This window comes from Conger conger, chromosome 3 (assembly GCF_963514075.1).
Source record: "Conger conger chromosome 3, fConCon1.1, whole genome shotgun sequence".
In the NCBI taxonomy this organism is placed as follows: domain Eukaryota; kingdom Metazoa; phylum Chordata; class Actinopteri; order Anguilliformes; family Congridae; genus Conger; species Conger conger.
This window is the reverse complement of record NC_083762.1, coordinates 12,899,035-12,918,901: the sequence shown is the minus strand read 5'-3', so window position 1 is coordinate 12,918,901 and position 19,867 is coordinate 12,899,035. Positions and strand designations below refer to the sequence as shown.

The window sequence follows — 19,867 nt, the reverse complement described above, 5'->3', positions numbered from 1 at the left end:
TCTCCTGGATTAAACAAGACCACCTTTACCTCTCCCCACTACTTCCTCTTCAACCCTTTTCAAGAATCATTTTTCATCTTTCACAATGACTAAGCTTGATTGGATGCACACCAATATGACATTTTGAAAAGCTGGATTTTCAAAACCTATAATAAAACCAGTTCTGCCAGTTTGCACTGCCTTCAAGCTATTGAAACTAAACTCTTTCAAATTGCATTCAGCTCTTTATTTGGAGATAAATATGGCCAAGTGAAAAGCCAGGGGGGACAGGGAATTGTCTGTTTGGTGCCACCCCTCCCCCGCCCAGATCCCATATGTCTCAATTCCACTGGGCTTCCCACCCACCATGACATCACGAAGACACAGCCCTCCGTGTTCCGTTTCTCCTTCTCCACGAGGATAGTTCCCCTTTTCCTGGGGAACTAAAAATAAATAAAATGTACATTTTATTCTGCAAGTGTGCCGGCCCACTTCTCTGTGACAAACACAAATGATAAAACAAACGAAACAAAATAAACCATCTACGTCATCTGTTACATTGCAACAACTGTCAAAACAGTAAATCATTACTTATTAAAGATATTCATGTGACTTCATGAGCATGAAATCTAGTTTAACAGATTGCCCCTTTGTCACAGAAAAGGGTCTGGGTAATTTGAGCTGAAGATTAGCCTAAAGAGGAAAAAATAGGATGCAACTTCCTTTCATTTCAAAAGTAGAGCTACAATGCTAGCCGTAGGCTACGCTGCAGCTCTGAGTCCTGTTGGCCTCTTTACAACCGCGCTCTCCTTGTGGGTGTGGTAATCGCTCAGGCATTGTGTCTGTCCCCTCCCGGTGAGTAAGCACAGAAAATCACCTGATCTCATTCCCAGGGAGAGACAAAGAGAGAGGGGTGGTCTTTGGACCCTGGATGGAAATGTGCAGTTAGGAGTATGAGGACGTTTACGCAGACACGTTTGAGTGTACTGCGAGCCTCTGCTTTCACAGACAGTGTTCTATGAATGCATTCCCAGGCTCTGGCTTCTCTCTCTCTCTCGGTCCTAGCGGAAGGGAGCTTGTTGCTCTGAGGAAGCCCGCCCCCTTTTTTCCTCCGCTAACCGTTGCTCCCGCCAACAGGGAGCCCACTTCCTGCCCCCCCCTCCTCCACTCCCCCAGCCCCGCCCCCCACACTATAAAAACCCCACCTCAATCCCACTCCGGCATTACTGCCTTCTTTTTCCGAATCCTCAACGTTCACCAGAAGGAGAATCTGACAAAATGGTGAGTGCTGCCGCCGCAGATGAGATCCGAATTTCAAAATGTTTCAATATTTTTGGACATTTCATATTCCTCTTTAATATGCAAGCGCATAACCCTCTGAAAAATGAAAGATGTTTAAAATGTGGTGCTCGGTGCCTTTGTTTTCTGATTCTGATATCAGTGTCTGATTCTTGCATTATGTAAGCAAATATAGAAATAATACAGTATTTGGTTGTTGAATGTGTTTGTAGGAGATAGATAAATAGACAGTCGGATAGGGAAACCGTGTTGCTGTGGCTGTATTTGTGATGGAGGCAGGATGTGCAGTAAGATGGAGGGAAGGAGAGGCTCACACACTGCAGTGAAGCTGTGCGTCTCTAAACCTGCAGGCCTGTTGCCAGGAAGCGCTGGCGCAGTCTGTCCAGCAGTATGGAGTCATCGTCTACTTAGTCATCCGTCATTTTCAGCGCAGATTTTTTCTTTTCTTTTTTTTCCTTTTTTTTTGCTGCTAAGCAACGTAGCTTTTGTGGAGTCAGACATGGAGCAGTTTGTCTTTGGCAGGGTATTATAGAGTCGTTTTGGACTGTCCTTAAAGAGGTTCGTTTGCCGTGAAAGGCAGAGGTTCTTTGTGAGGGTTAAACTTTATTGAGCGCGGGAGGGTGGGGGATGGAGGCAGCGCCTTCGAGCGCCGAGGGCCCTGCGAGGGAGAGCGGACGCTTCCTCTCCTGCTCCACGCACACCATCAGGGCTGTGGAGCACAAAGCAGGGCGCGAGGGCCACACGGGCCGGGCGGGGGGAGGGGGGAGGCCGTCCGCTGGGACACTAGGCTTTTTTTTTTTCCTCTTCGGCGCAGTCTCCGCTCGGGACGGACAGGCGACGCCCGTTTCCTCGTGCACGAGGATGAGGGGAGGGGGGCGGGGGGAGGGCGCGCACTGTGACATCCCCTGGGGTCCCCTGCCCTCAAATGGCCAAAGGCACCTGAACACTACCGTCTTTATGCAGCCGTTTTACAGTTAACAATGCCTATAGACTGGATGGCGGTTCAAGAGGCCTGCATTTTTGCTTTCCACCCTGCCGTTTTGTGTTTTAAACTTGGACAAACACACGTAGGGAATGTAAGCAATCACATGTGTGAAACTAGGATATCTCCAATACTGCAATATTAAAATAATACTTGATCCATACCGACTTTTCAGATGGAAAGAACTTTTAGGCTGCCAGTTATTTATGTCTTTGGGGCAGGGTGGAGTGGGGAGGGGAGGCCTGTACATTGGAGCTGTCCGGGGCAGTAAACCGTTAGCGAACAAAGGAAAATCCTAGCTAATCAATTGGTTCAGATGTCATGTCCTTCTGCATGACTAAGCAAAGTAGGAGGGTCTCTCCTCTTGCTGCCATTAGCAGACTACAGTAGTTTAGAAGACATTTTGTTTCACTTACAAAGGGTGTATTTTACGGTAAAAAAAAACTATGCGCAAAAAGTATTGCTTGCACAAAGTGTTTAACATAGTGAAATGTTCGGTGTTGAATCAACTCATACAAATGGTTCCAGATGTTCTGTTCCAAAATCTTGTGGGAATAGTAGCTCAACAAATGGAAGAAGGATCTGCACAGAATGGGGGTGTAGGATTATCTCTTCTCAGCCCACGAAATGCAACCCTCCCGGTCCCCTGGGACACATCTGCCCGTTTTACTGCTGACGGCGCTCCGTTTCCCAAAACCTGAGACCGGCTGTCTGTGCACTCATGTGCACTCAGCTTTTTTTCTGCTGCATTAGTAATGGTTCAATATTGGCTTTTACAAACAGTACATCCGGCACTGCCTGTCCAATATCTGAATCACAGCCCATCGACCCAGCAAGAAGGGAAGCAGTTACACTCTCAAACCAAATGTGTTAAAAAAAAAAAAAAAGCCTAGTTAAGGACAACATATTTTTGTGTTACTTTCAACAGACTTTGAAAAAAAGTCTGCCTTTGCAACATGTAAATTGTACATTTGTAAAACTTGAAGGTAACACAAAAAAAGAGTAGCCCATTTGACACATTTCCAGAGTCTAGAACATATTTTTTACACATTAACCCCGTCTCCTTTCGTTCCAGCGTGAGTGTATTTCTATGCACGTCGGCCAAGCCGGGGCCCAGATGGGCAATGCATGCTGGGAGCTGTACTGCCTGGAGCACGGGATCCAGCCGGACGGACAGATGCCCAGCGATAAGACGATTGGAGGAGGAGACGATTCCTTCAACACCTTCTTCAGCGAGACTGGGGCGGGCAAACACGTCCCCCGTGCCGTCTTCGTCGACTTGGAGCCCACTGTCATTGGTAAGGAGTCTCCAGATCTCCAGTAGTAATGTTTACTACATCAACACTCATTTAAGACATTGTACACTAATGAAAACACAGGAACATCTCGGTTAAGTGGAACTAGGCGCATACTTCAGCATATATTGAACAGCATGATGAGGTTTTCTGTAGCTGCTAGGCTTTAGCAGTGGCTAACAGCTCTCTCTGCCTGTCCCCCCTAGATGAGGTACGCACAGGCACCTACCGCCAGCTGTTCCACCCTGAGCAGCTCATCACTGGTAAGGAGGATGCTGCTAACAACTATGCCCGTGGGCACTACACCATTGGCAAGGAGATTATCGACCTGGTACTCGATAGAACACGCAAACTGGTGAGCCTAATCTTCAGGATGAGTATTATTCTTTCAATAGTTATTTTTTAGAAATGGAAAGATCATTTTCAATAAACATGTTACACCTATTATCCACTGATAAATAAAGAAATCTTCTCCCTTCCGCATTACAGGCAGACCAGTGCACTGGGCTCCAGGGTTTCCTCATCTTCCACAGCTTTGGAGGTGGCACTGGTTCTGGGTTTACCTCCCTGCTGATGGAACGCCTCTCCGTCGACTATGGCAAGAAGTCCAAGCTTGAGTTTGCAGTCTACCCAGCCCCCCAGGTGTCCACGGCTGTGGTGGAGCCCTACAACTCCATCCTGACCACCCACACCACCCTGGAGCACTCCGACTGCGCCTTCATGGTCGACAACGAGGCCATCTACGACATCTGCCGCAGGAACCTGGACATCGAGCGCCCCACCTACACCAACCTCAACAGGCTCATCGGCCAGATTGTCTCCTCCATCACTGCCTCCCTGCGCTTTGATGGGGCCTTGAATGTGGATCTGACAGAGTTCCAGACCAACTTGGTGCCCTACCCCCGCATCCACTTCCCCCTGGCCACCTATGCCCCAGTAATCTCCGCTGAGAAGGCTTACCACGAGCAGCTCTCCGTGGCTGACATTACCAATGCCTGCTTCGAGCCAGCCAATCAGATGGTGAAATGCGATCCCCGTCACGGCAAGTACATGGCCTGCTGCCTGCTTTACCGCGGTGATGTGGTGCCCAAAGACGTCAACTCAGCCATCGCCACCATCAAGACCAAACGCACCATCCAGTTTGTGGACTGGTGTCCCACTGGCTTCAAGGTGGGCATCAACTACCAGCCGCCCACCGTGGTGCCCGGGGGAGACCTGGCCAAGGTCCAGAGGGCCGTGTGCATGCTGAGCAACACCACCGCCATCGCCGAGGCCTGGGCCCGTCTGGACCACAAGTTTGACCTGATGTACGCCAAGCGTGCCTTCGTCCACTGGTACGTGGGGGAGGGCATGGAGGAGGGAGAGTTCTCTGAAGCCAGAGAAGACATGGCCGCCCTGGAGAAGGACTATGAAGAAGTGGGCACCGACAGTGTGGGGGAGGATGAAGAGGAAGGAGAAGAGTACTAATGAAGAAGACATTCCCCGGACTCACTGACCCCTTCATTCCAGTCCCACAGCCACTTCCGGGTAGCGGTTGAAGGATTCAAATTGAATTTCGAAGGGACAATTCTGGAATCATTCCAAAGTTTTCAAGCATAGAATATTCTTGCCATGTGTCATGTTGAGTCCATGTTTCCAATAAATGTTCAGTTGAAAGTAATACAATGTATTGTTGTATTGTTTCATGTTGCGTGGGGGGTTCTACATAAAATGCTTAATATTTTTGTCACTCTAACTGCACATTTGATCTTTCCGACCAGAAATGACATACAAACAACATACCTCTGCATTTTATAAAAAGCTGACAGCAAAAAAGAAAGTCCACAGAGGAACTGAAAAACAGTTTTTGAGCATAGTTAAATCTCTGAAGCCTCATTAAACCTGCAGCTCAAACATCTGCTTACATATAATACATATATAATGCATGTCTAACATAGATCTAAAAATCTAAGAACGTGCATCCACATACTTACTGATTTATTTATAATGAATAAGTATCCCATGAGTTACATTCGTTTTGCAAGGGAGATGCTTTTCAACAGTAGGTATGCATCCACATTTTATCAGATTCTAAATGACAAAAATGTAAATACCCACATATTTCTGCAAATTCACCAGATGGCAAAAGACAAATCAGAAGCTATTTCTGCATTATATAATTTCCCCTGTTTTGTTTTTTTGTGTGTGAATCTTGAATATATATTTGGTATTCCTCTTTTCATTGGTGGGTGCAGCCCAAGTCTTACACTGTAAGCCTGCTTATCAGCCACTCGTGGCCATGTTGGAAAAATGCAAAGATTACATGGTGATCCTAGGCTGCGTGCAACAGAAAACAATCTACCCTTTGTCTTGTTAGTGGCCTATATTCTGCCCAACGTGTTTCTGTCCCAAGTAAAAGTCCTACTTGTGTTTCACAGTTTAGAGAAGGTCTGGATGTGGCCTACTTTCTGTTCCTCCTGAGAACCAGTCTGCATATAGTACACGCAATCTGTGGCTAGAGTCAAAACGCCTGGTAAAGTTAAAAATGGGGAAATGAGGAAAAGGAAGCTCCCATTACAGATTTAAACAAACAAAAAGAGGCATCTCAGAATTGTGTTTTAGTCCTAATTGAAGAAAGTAATTATGTGTATCCCTTTGGAAATATCTCACATTGGAATTTCTTAACATTTTTAGGCAGCTGTCTCTGTCTGGTAGAGACTTATAGAGCAGTTAATGCAATGGAATGTTTTTCAAATAAGGGCACACAGTTGCCTGAAAATATTGGCAAGGTTCTTTTTTTGAGGTGTTTCAACTACAAAGAAGATTACCTCTATTAACTCTATGCAAGCACACTTGTGATCTTGTGACTGTGAACGTGATTGTTTGTAAATGCTTTGGATGTTAACTATGTTGTGCCCCTAACTAACTGTTAACTAATTGTACCCCTAACCAGCTTAATTCATTTGTACCTTTTTTTGCACGTATAAGGTACTTATTAGTACCCAAAATAGAACATTGCTGTACTTACTGCAGGGTACATATAGGAATTGTGTTCCCTAAAGAACAAAAAATGATGTGTAGCAACAGATAATTATCAAATTGCACACGAGTAGAGATGTGATATTTATGAGCTATGAATATAAACCTTCGGCAGCTAATTGACCTTCACCCCAGTAACTATTTTAAACATTTCTTCACCCTAGCCAAATGAAGCAAAATTACCCTTTGCAGACAAATTATACTGAATTTCATGCCAAATTGTGCTCAACGCTTTTGTCCCACAACTGCACGTACACAAAAGGTAAGCTAGGCTGCCCACTTTCTATGTGTGATTAATCAGTGATGTACCAGTTCACACACACACAAAAAAACAAAAAAATGAAATGTTCATTTCAGTAGGCTACTAGTGAGGATGTGATTTTAAATTATGTAAAACCCATACCTGAAGTGCTATAGGCTAATGCCTTTGGAAAGTGTTAACATATAAGCTAGATTTGTAGATTTTCGTTGCCTTTACTAAATCATTACAAATTGAATAATTAGTAGTTATAAGATTCAAGCTTTCGATTTGGATTTGACAGGGAAGCAATGAATGAGACGTTGCAAAACAGAAAAGCCTACTGATAGTGTTTCCACGATTTACTTAAAAGGCACTTCCACTTCAAATGAATGTTAGAAGCGGTTGCAGCGTCGCCATGGTAATACGATGGTCAAAGGTTAACTAATGTAATGTTAGACCACTAATTTCTTATTTGAATGAAATACAGGTCAGTGTTGGTCATTTTAGAAAATAAGTAGGCCATAATAAGCAGGCTATAGGCTGTTTACATTGGTGTATGGCCCGAGCTATGTTTGTGGCGTCACCTTGTGGTAAACAATGTAACGTCAGCCTAACGGGATTCACGTGCTTTAATTAGTTAGAACGAGTTGCATGCAGACATTTTATCAGACATTTTATCACCGCGACTTTATGTTAGTTAGTTAATAACACATGTTTTCCATTTATCATAATAATTTGCAAATGCAAAAAGATGAGGACGAATATTGTAATTGTCATAATATATCTTCATGTTTGGGCTATTTCAATACGTGTTGGCTAGCTAATGCTTACCAAGAGCAACCATTACAACGAAGTTTTGGCTAACGTGGCACCCCTACAGTGGCACTTTGTGGGTAAAATGTATTTAAGGAGACTTGCTTAAACGGATAGTTCACTTGTTTTTTTATACTTCTGCTGCCCCATATATTCAGTGAGCGATATTTTAGATGAGACAGCTAGCTTTACAATGAATGCTATCGTTTAAGTAACTCTCAAAGCTGCGTGTTTTATAGATAATTATACATTTCTTCTAATGATTTCAAAGTGCTTTACTGGAAAATATGGAGGCACATTACAACCATCAATGTGTAACACCCACCAGGCCATTTTGAACCAGAAAGCTCACCACACATCTGCTTCTGGAGAGAGGAGAGAGGGGATTTTGAGCCGATGTTTGCAACCAAAGCAACTTCTTAACCTCAAGCTCATTTGAAAAATCGTTACTGAAGGCACTTTAGCCAGCTTTCATGTAGAAAAGCAAAACATCATTGCAGGCCTGTGCATGTATACACAGTCCTCTGGCACGTGCAGGACAGTCTAGACTCCTGCCTGAACAGTACATCATTTAGTGATAATTGTTCGGGATTGTGATGGTTCCAAATACTACTTTCCCAGAATTTTTTGACACTTTTTCCTTCATGCTTAAATTGTTTACTTTAATGCATTACCAAGGTGAAGCAGTAATTGACTTATCTGGTAATGGTTAGAGGGCTGCAACACAGCCAATGCCGTCTGGATGCTTACCAAATATTTTGTTCCACTTAGAAAATAAAAGGGTGTAAACAGCATCTTGCGGGACGCAAAAAAAAAGGGAGATGTTTACATTTGTTAGTTCAAGACTACATTCACTTAATATTTGGTCAATGTAAGTATAATCCAGTTAATATACAGTTTAAACTTTTTGATGCACCCATTTGTGAACATTCTTATTTGGCTTGGATTTGTGTCTCTGTATATTGGACTGTGTAGTATGTCATTATTATGCATATGTGTGCTGTGCCTAGTGCACTATCCGCAGCTAGCTTCTATTGGCTTCAGTAGCCCACATACAACAATATGCTGTTTCTGGCATAAAACATTCCAGTATTCATTTCATGTCACAGTTCCTTGCTGCTTGGAGTGTCACTAATTGACAGTGTTCCCCACAGTGTTTTGAGTTACACCTGGGCTAAAAATATTCCTACACAGTAAAATGTTGTTTTTAGTATATGTAGTGACTACGTATGACCCTACTCTGCTAGAACGGACACCGGACACATGCGTATAAGAAGGAAGGGTGTTGCTGAACATGGAATAATAATTTATCCTATCATTTATTCAATCTGAGCGACTATACACATGGCACATTATCTTGCCAGAGTTAAGAACTATGCACTGAGTTAAGAACATAATTATAGCCCTATGTCGCGGCCAAGGACTTATATGAACAGGATTCGAAAGTGAAAGAGGTTTGATGCCCTATGAAGCCCGATTTGCCAGACGCAGACTAGTGTAACGTTAGCCTTTAACTGAATTAGGTTGTTTCTGGCAGGTTCTTAAAGTTTAGTAAATACATGATGGATTATTATCACATTCTGGGTGTGCCAGAAAAAGCCTCCTCGGAAGATATAAAAAAGGCGTAAGTAGGCTAACATTTTTAGCTTGACGGCTTTGTGGTTTGAATGTTAAGTTAATCCTCTTCTAACAAGTTTCTATCTCATCATTTGCGTTCAGAATACCTAGGCTATTGACCTCATTTAAATGGGAGATATGAATTATACATTATGTGTAGCGTAATAGTTACGCCATACAAATGCAATTAGTTTATCAAACAACTAATGTTTCTATTTTAACCATATAGGATAAATGAGCTTTTTCCCGTAAACGAAAGTAAAACTAAAAACTAGCGATGAAAAGGAGCTTTTCAGCTTTTTTTTTTTTCAGCGAATGATCATGTCCTCCTTGGAAGAAAATGTGGCGTAGAGCCCTTTTTTGCCCTGTAACGGTTTTTTGCAGCTAAAGCAGTGTTTGCTAGCCTATTAGAGCGAGATGTGATTTTGTGCACGGAACATTTTTACCCTCTGAACAGTGATCAAACGTTGCTGCCTCTGCCTCAAACTCCTAAGCTGTGTCGGGTCAAAAAGTTCAGGCTCGGTCTTTTGAACAATGGGCCTAGTACGCAACATTATGGACAGTGTTGGCTCGCCTACTATACCCTCCAATTTGAGTGCCTGTTTTTTTGTTGGGTGTATGGTCAGGTAACATTACTTTGTTGTCAGAAGCCTTTCGTAAATGGTATTTGATAAAATACCTTACGACGTGTATACTGTAAAACAGTCTTTTTGCAGCTGTGCCCACTTTCCTAACTAATACATGTGTTGTCCCCCGATACCAAAAAATACTGAAAACTAAATGGAGATGATAATAATATAAAAAAATGTACAAAACTATAATAACCGTGGAAGGAACTACCACTTTAAAGAAAAAAGAAAAAAATATGCTAAGCCTAATACTAACTGAAAGTAAAAGTAAGCCCAAATGTTATTTTTATTTTTTCAAAAGTTAAAACTGGAATCTTGCCGTATTTCATATGTTACTTTACATTAATGGCATTTGGCTCTTATCCAGAGCGACGTACAACAAAGTGAATACCCATAACCAAGGATTAGTTCGCTGAAAGACTCGAAAGAGAAGTACAATTTCAACTGCAACCTGTACAACAAAGATAAGGACCAGGGCCTATTTGATTTAAATCGTAATCCCGCAACCCGCGAATGTATGAACAAACTGCTTACCTAGCCAAACACTGCTTACCTAGCCAAACTAAACATCTGTACTGAACATACACATCGAACATACTGAATCGTTACTTGGACTGTGTTTTGAAAGTCTTGCGTGGGAAGAGCCCATACATTATTTGTTCTGTGTGTCCTGTATGTGCATTTGTTTATGTGGTAAGGTATAGGAAGCTGGCCCTGAAGTGGCACCCAGACAAGAATCCAGATAACAAGGAGCAAGCTGAAAAGAAGTTTAAGGAGATTGCTGAAGCCTATGAAGTTCTGTCTGATGGTAAGTACAGCTCCTCAGGGTCTTGATTGGGTTAGGATCAGAGATGGCTGTATAACAGGCCCTGTTTCGCTAACTTCATTGCTTCCTTACTCAATATGATGCTCGCAGCTGTGTGTGTAACAGGCCCGAGTTTTCATTTAACATGATTACATTATTGGCATTTGGCAGACGCTCTTATCCAGAGCGACGTACAGTTGATTAGACTAAGCAGGAGACAATCCTCCCCTGGAGCAATGCAGGGTTAAGGGCCTTGCTCAAGGGCCCAACGGCTGTGCGGATCTTATTGTGGCTACCGCGGGATTAGAACCACCGACCTTGCGCGTCCCTTGTGTTACCTTAACCACTACGCTACAGGCCACCCATGATCATTCATGTTCTTGTTTCACTTGTTTAATCTTGCTTCCATACTCAATATAATGCTCTCAACTGTTAATGTGATGGTGTGTATGTCTGTGTGAATATAACAGGCCCGAGTCTTCATTTAATATGGTAATACTCTTTTCATTCTTGCCTCCATACTCAACATGATGCTCTCAGCTGTAATGTAATGCATGTGTGTCTCGTTTGCAGGTTCTAGACGAGAAGATTATGATCGCAACGATAGGCGTGATGCAGGTAGGGGACTGTGCTTATTATCTGCCTGGTTCACACTCTGACCCTCTGCGGAGTAAGTGACCAGCATCAGCAGAAAGCTGCTGTGAAGTATGACACTCTCAGCAATGCTCATAATCCAGGGGGTTGCAGTGCAGTAAAATGACCAGCTGTGTATGTAGGATTGTGTGTTTAAAAAAAAAAAAAGTCATTCATGTAAATTGCTCTGGAAAAGAATGTCTGTTAGATTTATTTAAGTTGCCACCATTGTGAAGCAGGGGATCTTTTTAAAGAATTCCCTTCCTTTATTGTGTAGTTTTGTCCAAATTCCCCCGTCCCTTCCTGTTATCCGTCTCCCGCTCACACACCCTTTTTCCCCTTCATCCCAGACTTCGGACACCCCTCAGCTTTCTGGAGTACATCATTCCGCGACCCTAATGATGTGTTTCGGGACTTTTTTCAGGGTAATGGCCCGTTCTCTTACTCTTCTTTAATGACTTTTGTGAGGCATGAAAACGATCTGCGGAGTTGGGCCCCGAGTCTCCCAGCCACACAGTGTGCAAGGCCCACTCGTCACACTGTGCGCAGAGTCCCGCTGTTTTTATCACTTCATAGTGGGATGTTGCAATAAATGTAATTTATTTTTTACTGTTTCTTTTTAATATTTTTATTTTAATGTGTTGGATTCTAGGTTGTGTGGCATGTATTCCTTCCTTATTAAGCGGAAGGGCCGAAGACGGTTGTCCAATCTAATGTACAGTGTCAATTAAACTCTGTCAGAGTACAGTACTTAGGAGTCCGATACGCACCCTATGTACTCTGTAGGCGTTTATTTAACGCTGTACATTTTACTGTGTACACTTGATATCAAGTAAAGAAAGCTGAATTGTTCTGGATAAGAGCTCACTGCTTCTTCTCTGTGTCCGGTTTGCAGATGACTTTGGTTTTGGTGGCAGGGGCTTTCCAGGTGCTCCCAGCTGGCAACCTAGTAACTGTAAAACCTGGGAGTTTCGCCCTTTCTCCGGAGGGAACCCAGGTACACTGGCGCTCAAGGCATTACCAGAGTTGGAATGGATGGCGGGACTTGGCCTCCTTTGCAAATGTGTAATGTGGAATGCAGGGTATTCAAAATGGCCGCTGCATTGTATCTCATCTTCGTTGACGAAGCAGGAGGAAAATGGCTGCTCTGTAATACGGACTCGTAAACTGAACAAAACTACTTAAAAATGACGAGCTCAAAAAGACTTGCTCTTAAAAGTTACTAAAGGATTAGTCTTTTTGAGCCGTGGCAAGATACATTTTTTTAATGTGTTGGAATGTTGTTCTTCTGACTTTCAGGGCAGTCCATGTGGGGAAGAGTTCTTGGATGGATCGGTTTGTCATCCTCGTCCACGTCCACCCACACACGAGTTGTCAACGGCAGATCCGTCACCACCAAAACGTCAGTTATTTCTCCTCGTTGTTACGATTTGGTCTCTCTTTTTTTAATGAATTAATTTATAAAATGTGATTATACTCTGCCTCCGATGACCTCAACTCCATGACTGTTGAAACAGAATGAAAGCAAATGGCCAGGAGAGAACGGAGATCAGGGAGAACGGAGTCTTGACGAGCGTGAAGATCAATGGTTAGCAGCTGTTGATATACATCCTTTACTTCCATCCCCTAACCCATGGGTACTGAAATCTGGGTCATTAACCCTGGACATTTCACTTTGTACAGCAGGAATCATCAAATCTAGCCCTCGATTCCAAATCCAGCCCTGGTTTTCTTTTCTCCCGGGTAATTAACTGAACAATTGGTGCTATTGATAGGCCAGACTGTCTTCACTCCTGACTCCCAGGTGTGGAAACCCAGCAGTTCTCGACCCTTGATTTGAGTAACAGATTCCTCTCCTTTCTTTCTGCATTGACTTGCCTCCCTGCACACCTCTCCCCCATCTCCCACCATTCTGTGTCATTTCCCTAGTCTTACAGCATTGTCTTTACCTGTCTTGCCTGTCATTACCTCTAAGATGCGTCCCTGTACATGAGGGATAATCAAATCACGGTAATCAAGGACTGAGAGCAGCTGGTTTTCCACTGTCCATTTACCTGGGAGTCCGGCGTGAAATCAGTCTGGCAATAATTGTTGTGATTACCCGGGTGAAATGAAAACCAGGGCTGGATTTGGAATCAAGTACCAGATTTGACCATCCCTGGAGTAAAATTTCCAAAATCGACTCTAACAGAGTTTATATGAGTACAATCAGGACTACATGTCTGAATCTAATCTTAAACCCTATGGGTACAGGCTGGCCTTCCCCAGTGTATGACTCCTTTGTATTGATTGTTTATTTTATATATTTGTACTCTTAATATGCACTCATATTTTTGTACCCCTACCCTAATATCTACTCTTATGCTTTGTTTTCATTTTGTCATTTGACTGTTTTTCTTTGTTCAGCACCTTGTGCTCATTGCTAGAAAGGTGCTCTATAAGTAAATGTATTATCATTGTGATTCTCATGTAGCCTGTAAGAGTTTAATGCGGAGCCTTTTGCTGTGTGTTCGTCATCCAGGCGTGGAGGATCAGGCAGCCCGAGATGAGGCTCAAGGCCGAGAGGCTAATGGCAACTTGGTGACTGGTTCACTCGGCGCTGAAGGGAGGCGGCACCCGGCAATGTGAACACAGGTGCTGGGGGCGGGGCCAGGGGCAACGGGTGCAGGGCTAGAGGCTGGGAGGGAGGGGCCTTCAACTGCCAGGCGGAATCAGAAAGACGGAGTTTAAACTGGGTGGTGCTCTGAGGTGACGCAAATGCTTACTGTGTGTGTCTTTCTCCAGCCACCAATGGGCTGATGGGAGATGTAGTTTCTCCTGGGGGATTTGTAGAGCCTTGTCACTCCTGCGTGCTTTGCTTTCCTTAGCTGTTCCAGTGGCTTCACATTACTCTGTTGTGTTAAGATTCCCAAATGGTAATTTTGTAGTTTTTAAAGATGCAGGCATTTTATTGAGCATGAAAGTGTTTGGGAGTGCAAGCTTGGCCCCATAGTCGCTAGTTGACACCTTACGGATGTTATGAGCTCAAGGTAGGACACAAGCGGTTTTGTTCCATGAGGGATAAGGTGGATTTAGGACAGCCTTAGTCATTGCAGTCCACAGTAAAATGTCCACTGTTCATTCGTCCAACAGGGACCATGTACTCTTGAGTAAGAGTTGAATTAACACTGGACACACTGGACAGTACTGTGTACTGCAGTAATTCTGGCTGTAGATGCTCCCAATGATGTCCCAAGTAGCCACTAGCCCCCAGTAGCCCCCCACCCCCAGAGAGAGACCCACCTCTCCTGCCTTCAGTGGGAGTTCATTCACTCCCCTGTAATACACACACATGCTCCTGCTCATACTGGACAAAGTGTGTTGTTGTATTATTAATAGCCTGCTACATGATGCATCACTATCCAGCTCCAGTTATGACTCATGTTTGTGTTCATTACAGAGCTACTGAATGTGTCATAAGCTGCATCGGTAGCTAAATATGTAACATTTTTAGAGACTGTGGTGTCATTCAGATATTCTATATTAATTATTAAGTTAGGTTAACACATGTACTTTATATAACTAGAACTCACAGTTGCAGAGTTAAAGTGCTCTCTGTGTCCTTATTTTTGGGGTCCAGTGCGTACTTACATTTCATTTACATTTTTGTCATTTGGCAGATGCTTTTAATCCAAAGCGACTTACAAGTGCATAGGTTCTACCATAAGTCAAAGCATCACATCCAGAACTAGGAAAATACACGTGGAATGCTGTTTTAAACATAGTCGTCATCATAAGTGCAATGTTTTTTTTTTTTTTTTTTTTTTGGGGGGGTTAGACAAGGATAGGGATGACAGAAAGGAGGGGCGGGGGAAATCAGGAGGGAGGACAAAGGTAGAGTTTGAAAAGGTGGGTTTTGAGTCTGCGTTGAAATAGGGGGAGGGATTCTGCTGTCCTGACAGTGGTAGGTAAGTCATTCCACCACTGAGGAACCAGAACGGAAAACAGGCGTGAATGTGCAGCTCAACCGCCAGGTGCACGTAGAGAGGGAACCATAAGGCGACCAGAGCTGGCAGACCAGAGTGGTCTAGCTGGGGAGTAGGGAGTTCTTTTGAAGGTTTCAGGGATTCTCCTTCCTCCAGATGAACATGGGTGCATTATTTCCTGGGTTGTCCGTACGCATCAGGACCACTAAGGGAGCGTCTTCATTCACCTGCAGGATTGTTTGTGTGTCGTCTGTCTTCTGGGAGGAGATTCTCTCAAAGTGCAGACGTTTGTAATGCATTTCAGTGTATTGTGATGGCTACGCATAGCATCTCAACAAATATCTGTCCTGAATGAATTAATGAAATGAATTAAAATGCAGGCAATGCCTTCCATCCATCTTAAATGCTTGCCCTCAAAAATGACATTTTATTTTAATGTATTTTTCTTAAACTATCTTTTTTTCAAACTTAAAGTATCAAAGTGCTCTTTTGCCAGATCACAGAAGAACAAGTGCTGCAGTGTTTTATGATGATTATTAGATTATCAGCACTCATCCACAATAAAATCGAATTGTCATGCAGTTAGATGGAAGAGAGAGTCTATACAGAATCCTTTTTGGCTTTTGATGTTAAGGTCTTTGATCTATGGCGGTGATCTGATTGGGCGCGACCGGAATGTCAGATGTGGGAAACATTTCAGTTGCAAGAGCTGTGCCCCAAAAATGAAGCCTGCATTTTAAATATGAACGCCATTTCCACACTCTGCATCCGCACTGACCGTGTCAAATCAATTTCCAGAAAAAGTGTGAAACAATGTAATGTGATCGACTCTTGCACTTTCCTTTGTGCTTCTCTGAACAGGTCTGGCTCAAGGAGCACACAAGTCGACCAAGGAGACCCACCCTTCTCCAGCAGGGAAATTATTAACTTTTCTGTACCCATTTCTATCATGGCGCCTCTGTAACTGCCCTTGTGTGGAAACCGGCTGGGTGGGCCCACCATTACAAGACTGACAATGAAGGAGAGCAAAGTCCAACGACTGCAGCTTAGCAACCAAACATTTTTTCTAAACTGTGAATGTCAATAATGCTTAATAGTTATTTCACTTAAAATGCAAAAGTGCCAAATTTGTGTTTGTGGTTAGAGGTGTGTGAAAGGTGTTCCTGTATTCATTGTATTGTATTCATAAAATAATTAATGACCGATTATGTAACTTGGTGACGTCAATATTAAATTGTATACCTGCATAAACCTCTCCAGTGTTGCTATTGCTATATATTATTCCTGAGCCGGGACAAAAATATTTATCACAAGTTCTCAGACCATAACGAGTGGTCTTGTGTCAGGATCCATTGGATTTAGATGTACTCATTTTTGCGCAAATGGTATCCATGACAAAATGATTATGGTATCCAGAACACAGAAATGGCACAACATAGCAATACCAAAATCAGTAGTTGGCGAGCCCATTGGTATTTCTGTAGACCTGCAAAATGGCATTGAGATATCGAGGTTCAAAATGAGCTATTTTGAGTGCCAATTGTACCGCACTCGTGGGCCGTATACAGTTCACAGACCATTGCCGCATACACACCCCCCCCCTACTTCAGGCCTCGGTCAGCATAGCCAGCTGTCCCCCCTTGATGGCGACCCTCAGTGGAACACACACTGCTTAATCTGAGCAGTAGCCCCCCGACCATAATTTGACATAATACTTCCTAACAGAGGGTGGCACAGATGGTGCAGTGGGTAGCGCTCCCACCTCACAGCAAGGAGGTCCTGGGTTTGAATCCCCGTCGGCCGGGGCCTCTCTGTGCGGAGTTTGCATGTTCTCCCTGTGTTCGCGTGGGTTTCCTCCGGGTACTCCGGTTTCCTCCCACAGTCCAAAGACATGCAGGTTAGGCTGATTCGAGAGTAAATTGCCAATGGGATTGAGTGTGTGAATGAATGGTGTGTGTGCCCTGCGATGGACCTGTCCAGGGTGTATTCCTGCCTTTCGCCCAATGTATGCTGGGATAGGCTCCAGCCCCCCTGCGACCCTGTTCAGGATGAGCTGGTTAAGATAATGGATGGATGGACTTCTTAACAGAACCTACATTCTCCCATTTTATTCCTTTTTCTCCCTGCGCTTTCTCTTTCGCTCTCCCTGCTGATTGAAGGTTTCGTTGAGCGATTCGCCCCCTGGAGGTAAAGCCCTTGTGTGCTGACATTCAGGGCTTTGCAGTCGGCTCCCATGTCCTCTGGCCTTTTTATCTCCTCACTGTGCGCGAGAAAAAAGATGGATAACACTCTATTTGAATCCCTCGCCGTAAGGATGACATAACACTGTCACAAGATGGCATAACAGGTGATGTCAGTTGATAATCATACTTTTATCTGTAAATGTTATGACATGTTACTATCATAAGATATAGATAAAAGTATGTGAGTTTTATGTAATTTTACATCAACTGACATCATCTGTTATGCCATCTTGTGACAGCTGTTATGTCGTGTATGACAGTGGTATGTGAGCCTTATGGCGAAGGGTTCAAGTAAAGTGTAACCAAAAGGATGAATGAAAGTACAAAAATATAATGAGGTGAACACAGAAAGGGGTACAGGACTGTTTGCTGTGTACTGAAATCAGTTTCCAACAAGAAACGTTTGAGAGGGGTGTCTCGGTGGCGCAGCCTGTAGAGCACGGACCGCATGCTCATTGCGAGCCGTGACGTCGGCGGTTCGAATCCGACCATCCGACATTTGTCGCATGTCTTCCCCTCTCTCTCGCTCCCATTCTTCCTGTCTCTCTATACTATATACTATATACTATATACTGTCCAATAAAGCTGAAAAAGGCCCAAAAAAAAATATTTATCTTTAAGAAACGTTTGAGAAGCAGATCTGGATTTAATTTATTGTTCCGAATATTAATTTGAAAAAAGAAAAGAAAAGCGCAATTGCGTTTAATATATTTTCTTGAATTGGAACTGATTTTATTTTTTCTCTTGATACATTTCTGGGGTTTTCTCAGCCTTGTTCAACATTGGGAGAACCTTAGTGAGTTCAGGATGTCATGTGCATCTCAAAAGCATGTGGGTCACACGCCTAAGCACATTGGTCTTGTCTGGGGTGTGGTCACATGACTACTTCGATGCCACATATTCAGTATAGGTGAGACCACAGAAAAGGACGAGGAGACCAATGCTAATTCCACGGGTGAAAAAATGTCAAGAAAACACACAAACCCCCTGTGCAGTTGCATCACTTCACAGACAAAATGTATTCATCACAAAGTTACAAAATAAATAGATTTTTCCCCTATATAACATTCATGTTTTGTATTTTTTTTTTCTTTTTTCTACATTTGCTACAGGATTACAGAAATACTTGGTCAATCATTTACAACGATCATGATGGCGATAGATGTTGAACCTGCTCCTGTGTTTTTTTGGGCACAGAGAGAGAGGGAGAGAGAGAGGGAAAGAGAGAGAACAAGGGGGAAAGAGGGGGAGGGAGAGCAGCTGCAGGGTGATACAGGAGCTTGGTGTAAATGTGTAAATGTGACGTTTGATTAGAGGAGCCCCGCAGTCACGACTTGCCACACCCTCCCACCCCTGCCGCCCCCCCCCCATACCACCACCGCCTCCTCCCCCCACATCCCAACCTGACCCCCCCCCACACACACACACGCACACCCACCGCCTCCTCCCCCCACATCCCAACCTGACCCCCCCCCCACACACACACACGCACACCCACCGCCTCCTCCCCCCACATCCCAAACTGACCCCCCCACACACACACACACCCACCCACCGCCTCCTCCCCCCACATCCCAACCTGACCCCCCCACACACACACACACACGCACACCCACCGCCTCCTCCCCCCACATCCCAACCTGACCCCCCCCCCCACACACACACCCACCGCCTCCTCCCCCCACATCCCAACCTGACCCCCCCCCACACACACACACGCACACCCACCGCCTCCTCCCCCCACATCCCAACCTGACCCCCCCCCACACACACACACCCACCCACCGCCTCCTCCCCCCACATCCCAACCTGACCCCCCCCCACACACACACACCCACCGCCTCCTCCCCCCACATCCCAACCTGACCCCCCCCACACACACACACCCACCGCCTCCTCCCCCCACATCCCAACCTGACCCCACACACACACGCACACCCACCCACCGCCTCCTCCCCCCACATCCAAACATGACCCCCCCACACACACACACACGCACACCCACCGCCTCCTCCCCCCACATCCCAACCTGACCCCCACACACACACGCACACCCACCGCACCCATATTTCTCTGGCAGGCAGTTGTATCTGCTCAACCATTTCGGTGACACTTGTTGGATTCTGACCACTTACATCCAACGGGACCTGACAATAGTTTTTTCAACAGTGAAAAAAAAAAATGATTCTGGAGTTTAGTTGAAAATTTTGACAGGTCAACAAGCAGGAACAGACAGCTTGTTGACAGACACGTGCTGACAGGAAAATCAAACGATGGCGAAGAATATAGCTAGAAAACATGTCCTCCCACAGATATTAAAGCAGACCAACTCCTCACAAACTTCAAAA

General features: G+C 44.4%; 2 protein-coding genes across 2 annotated transcripts; both read left to right on the top strand.

The window, feature by feature from the left end:
- Positions 1-1,189: 1,189 nt before the first annotated feature.
- Positions 1,190-5,220, top strand: LOC133124619 (tubulin alpha chain-like). Its single transcript, XM_061235976.1, has 4 exons — positions 1,190-1,260; positions 3,336-3,558; positions 3,762-3,910; positions 4,045-5,220. Exons 1-4 carry the CDS (start codon positions 1,258-1,260, stop codon positions 5,020-5,022), a joined length of 1,353 nt encoding a protein of 450 aa, XP_061091960.1. The 5' UTR covers positions 1,190-1,257; the 3' UTR covers positions 5,023-5,220.
- A 3,674-nt stretch (positions 5,221-8,894) lies between these two features.
- LOC133124327 (dnaJ homolog subfamily B member 6-like) lies at positions 8,895-16,527 on the top strand. The gene is made up of 9 exons (XM_061235439.1): positions 8,895-9,251; positions 10,572-10,681; positions 11,252-11,296; positions 11,662-11,736; positions 12,207-12,308; positions 12,611-12,713; positions 12,829-12,899; positions 13,833-13,945; positions 16,138-16,527. Exons 1-8 carry the CDS (start codon positions 9,187-9,189, stop codon positions 13,937-13,939), a joined length of 678 nt encoding a protein of 225 aa, XP_061091423.1. The 5' UTR covers positions 8,895-9,186; the 3' UTR covers positions 13,940-13,945; positions 16,138-16,527.
- The last annotated feature ends 3,340 nt before the right edge of the window (positions 16,528-19,867 follow it).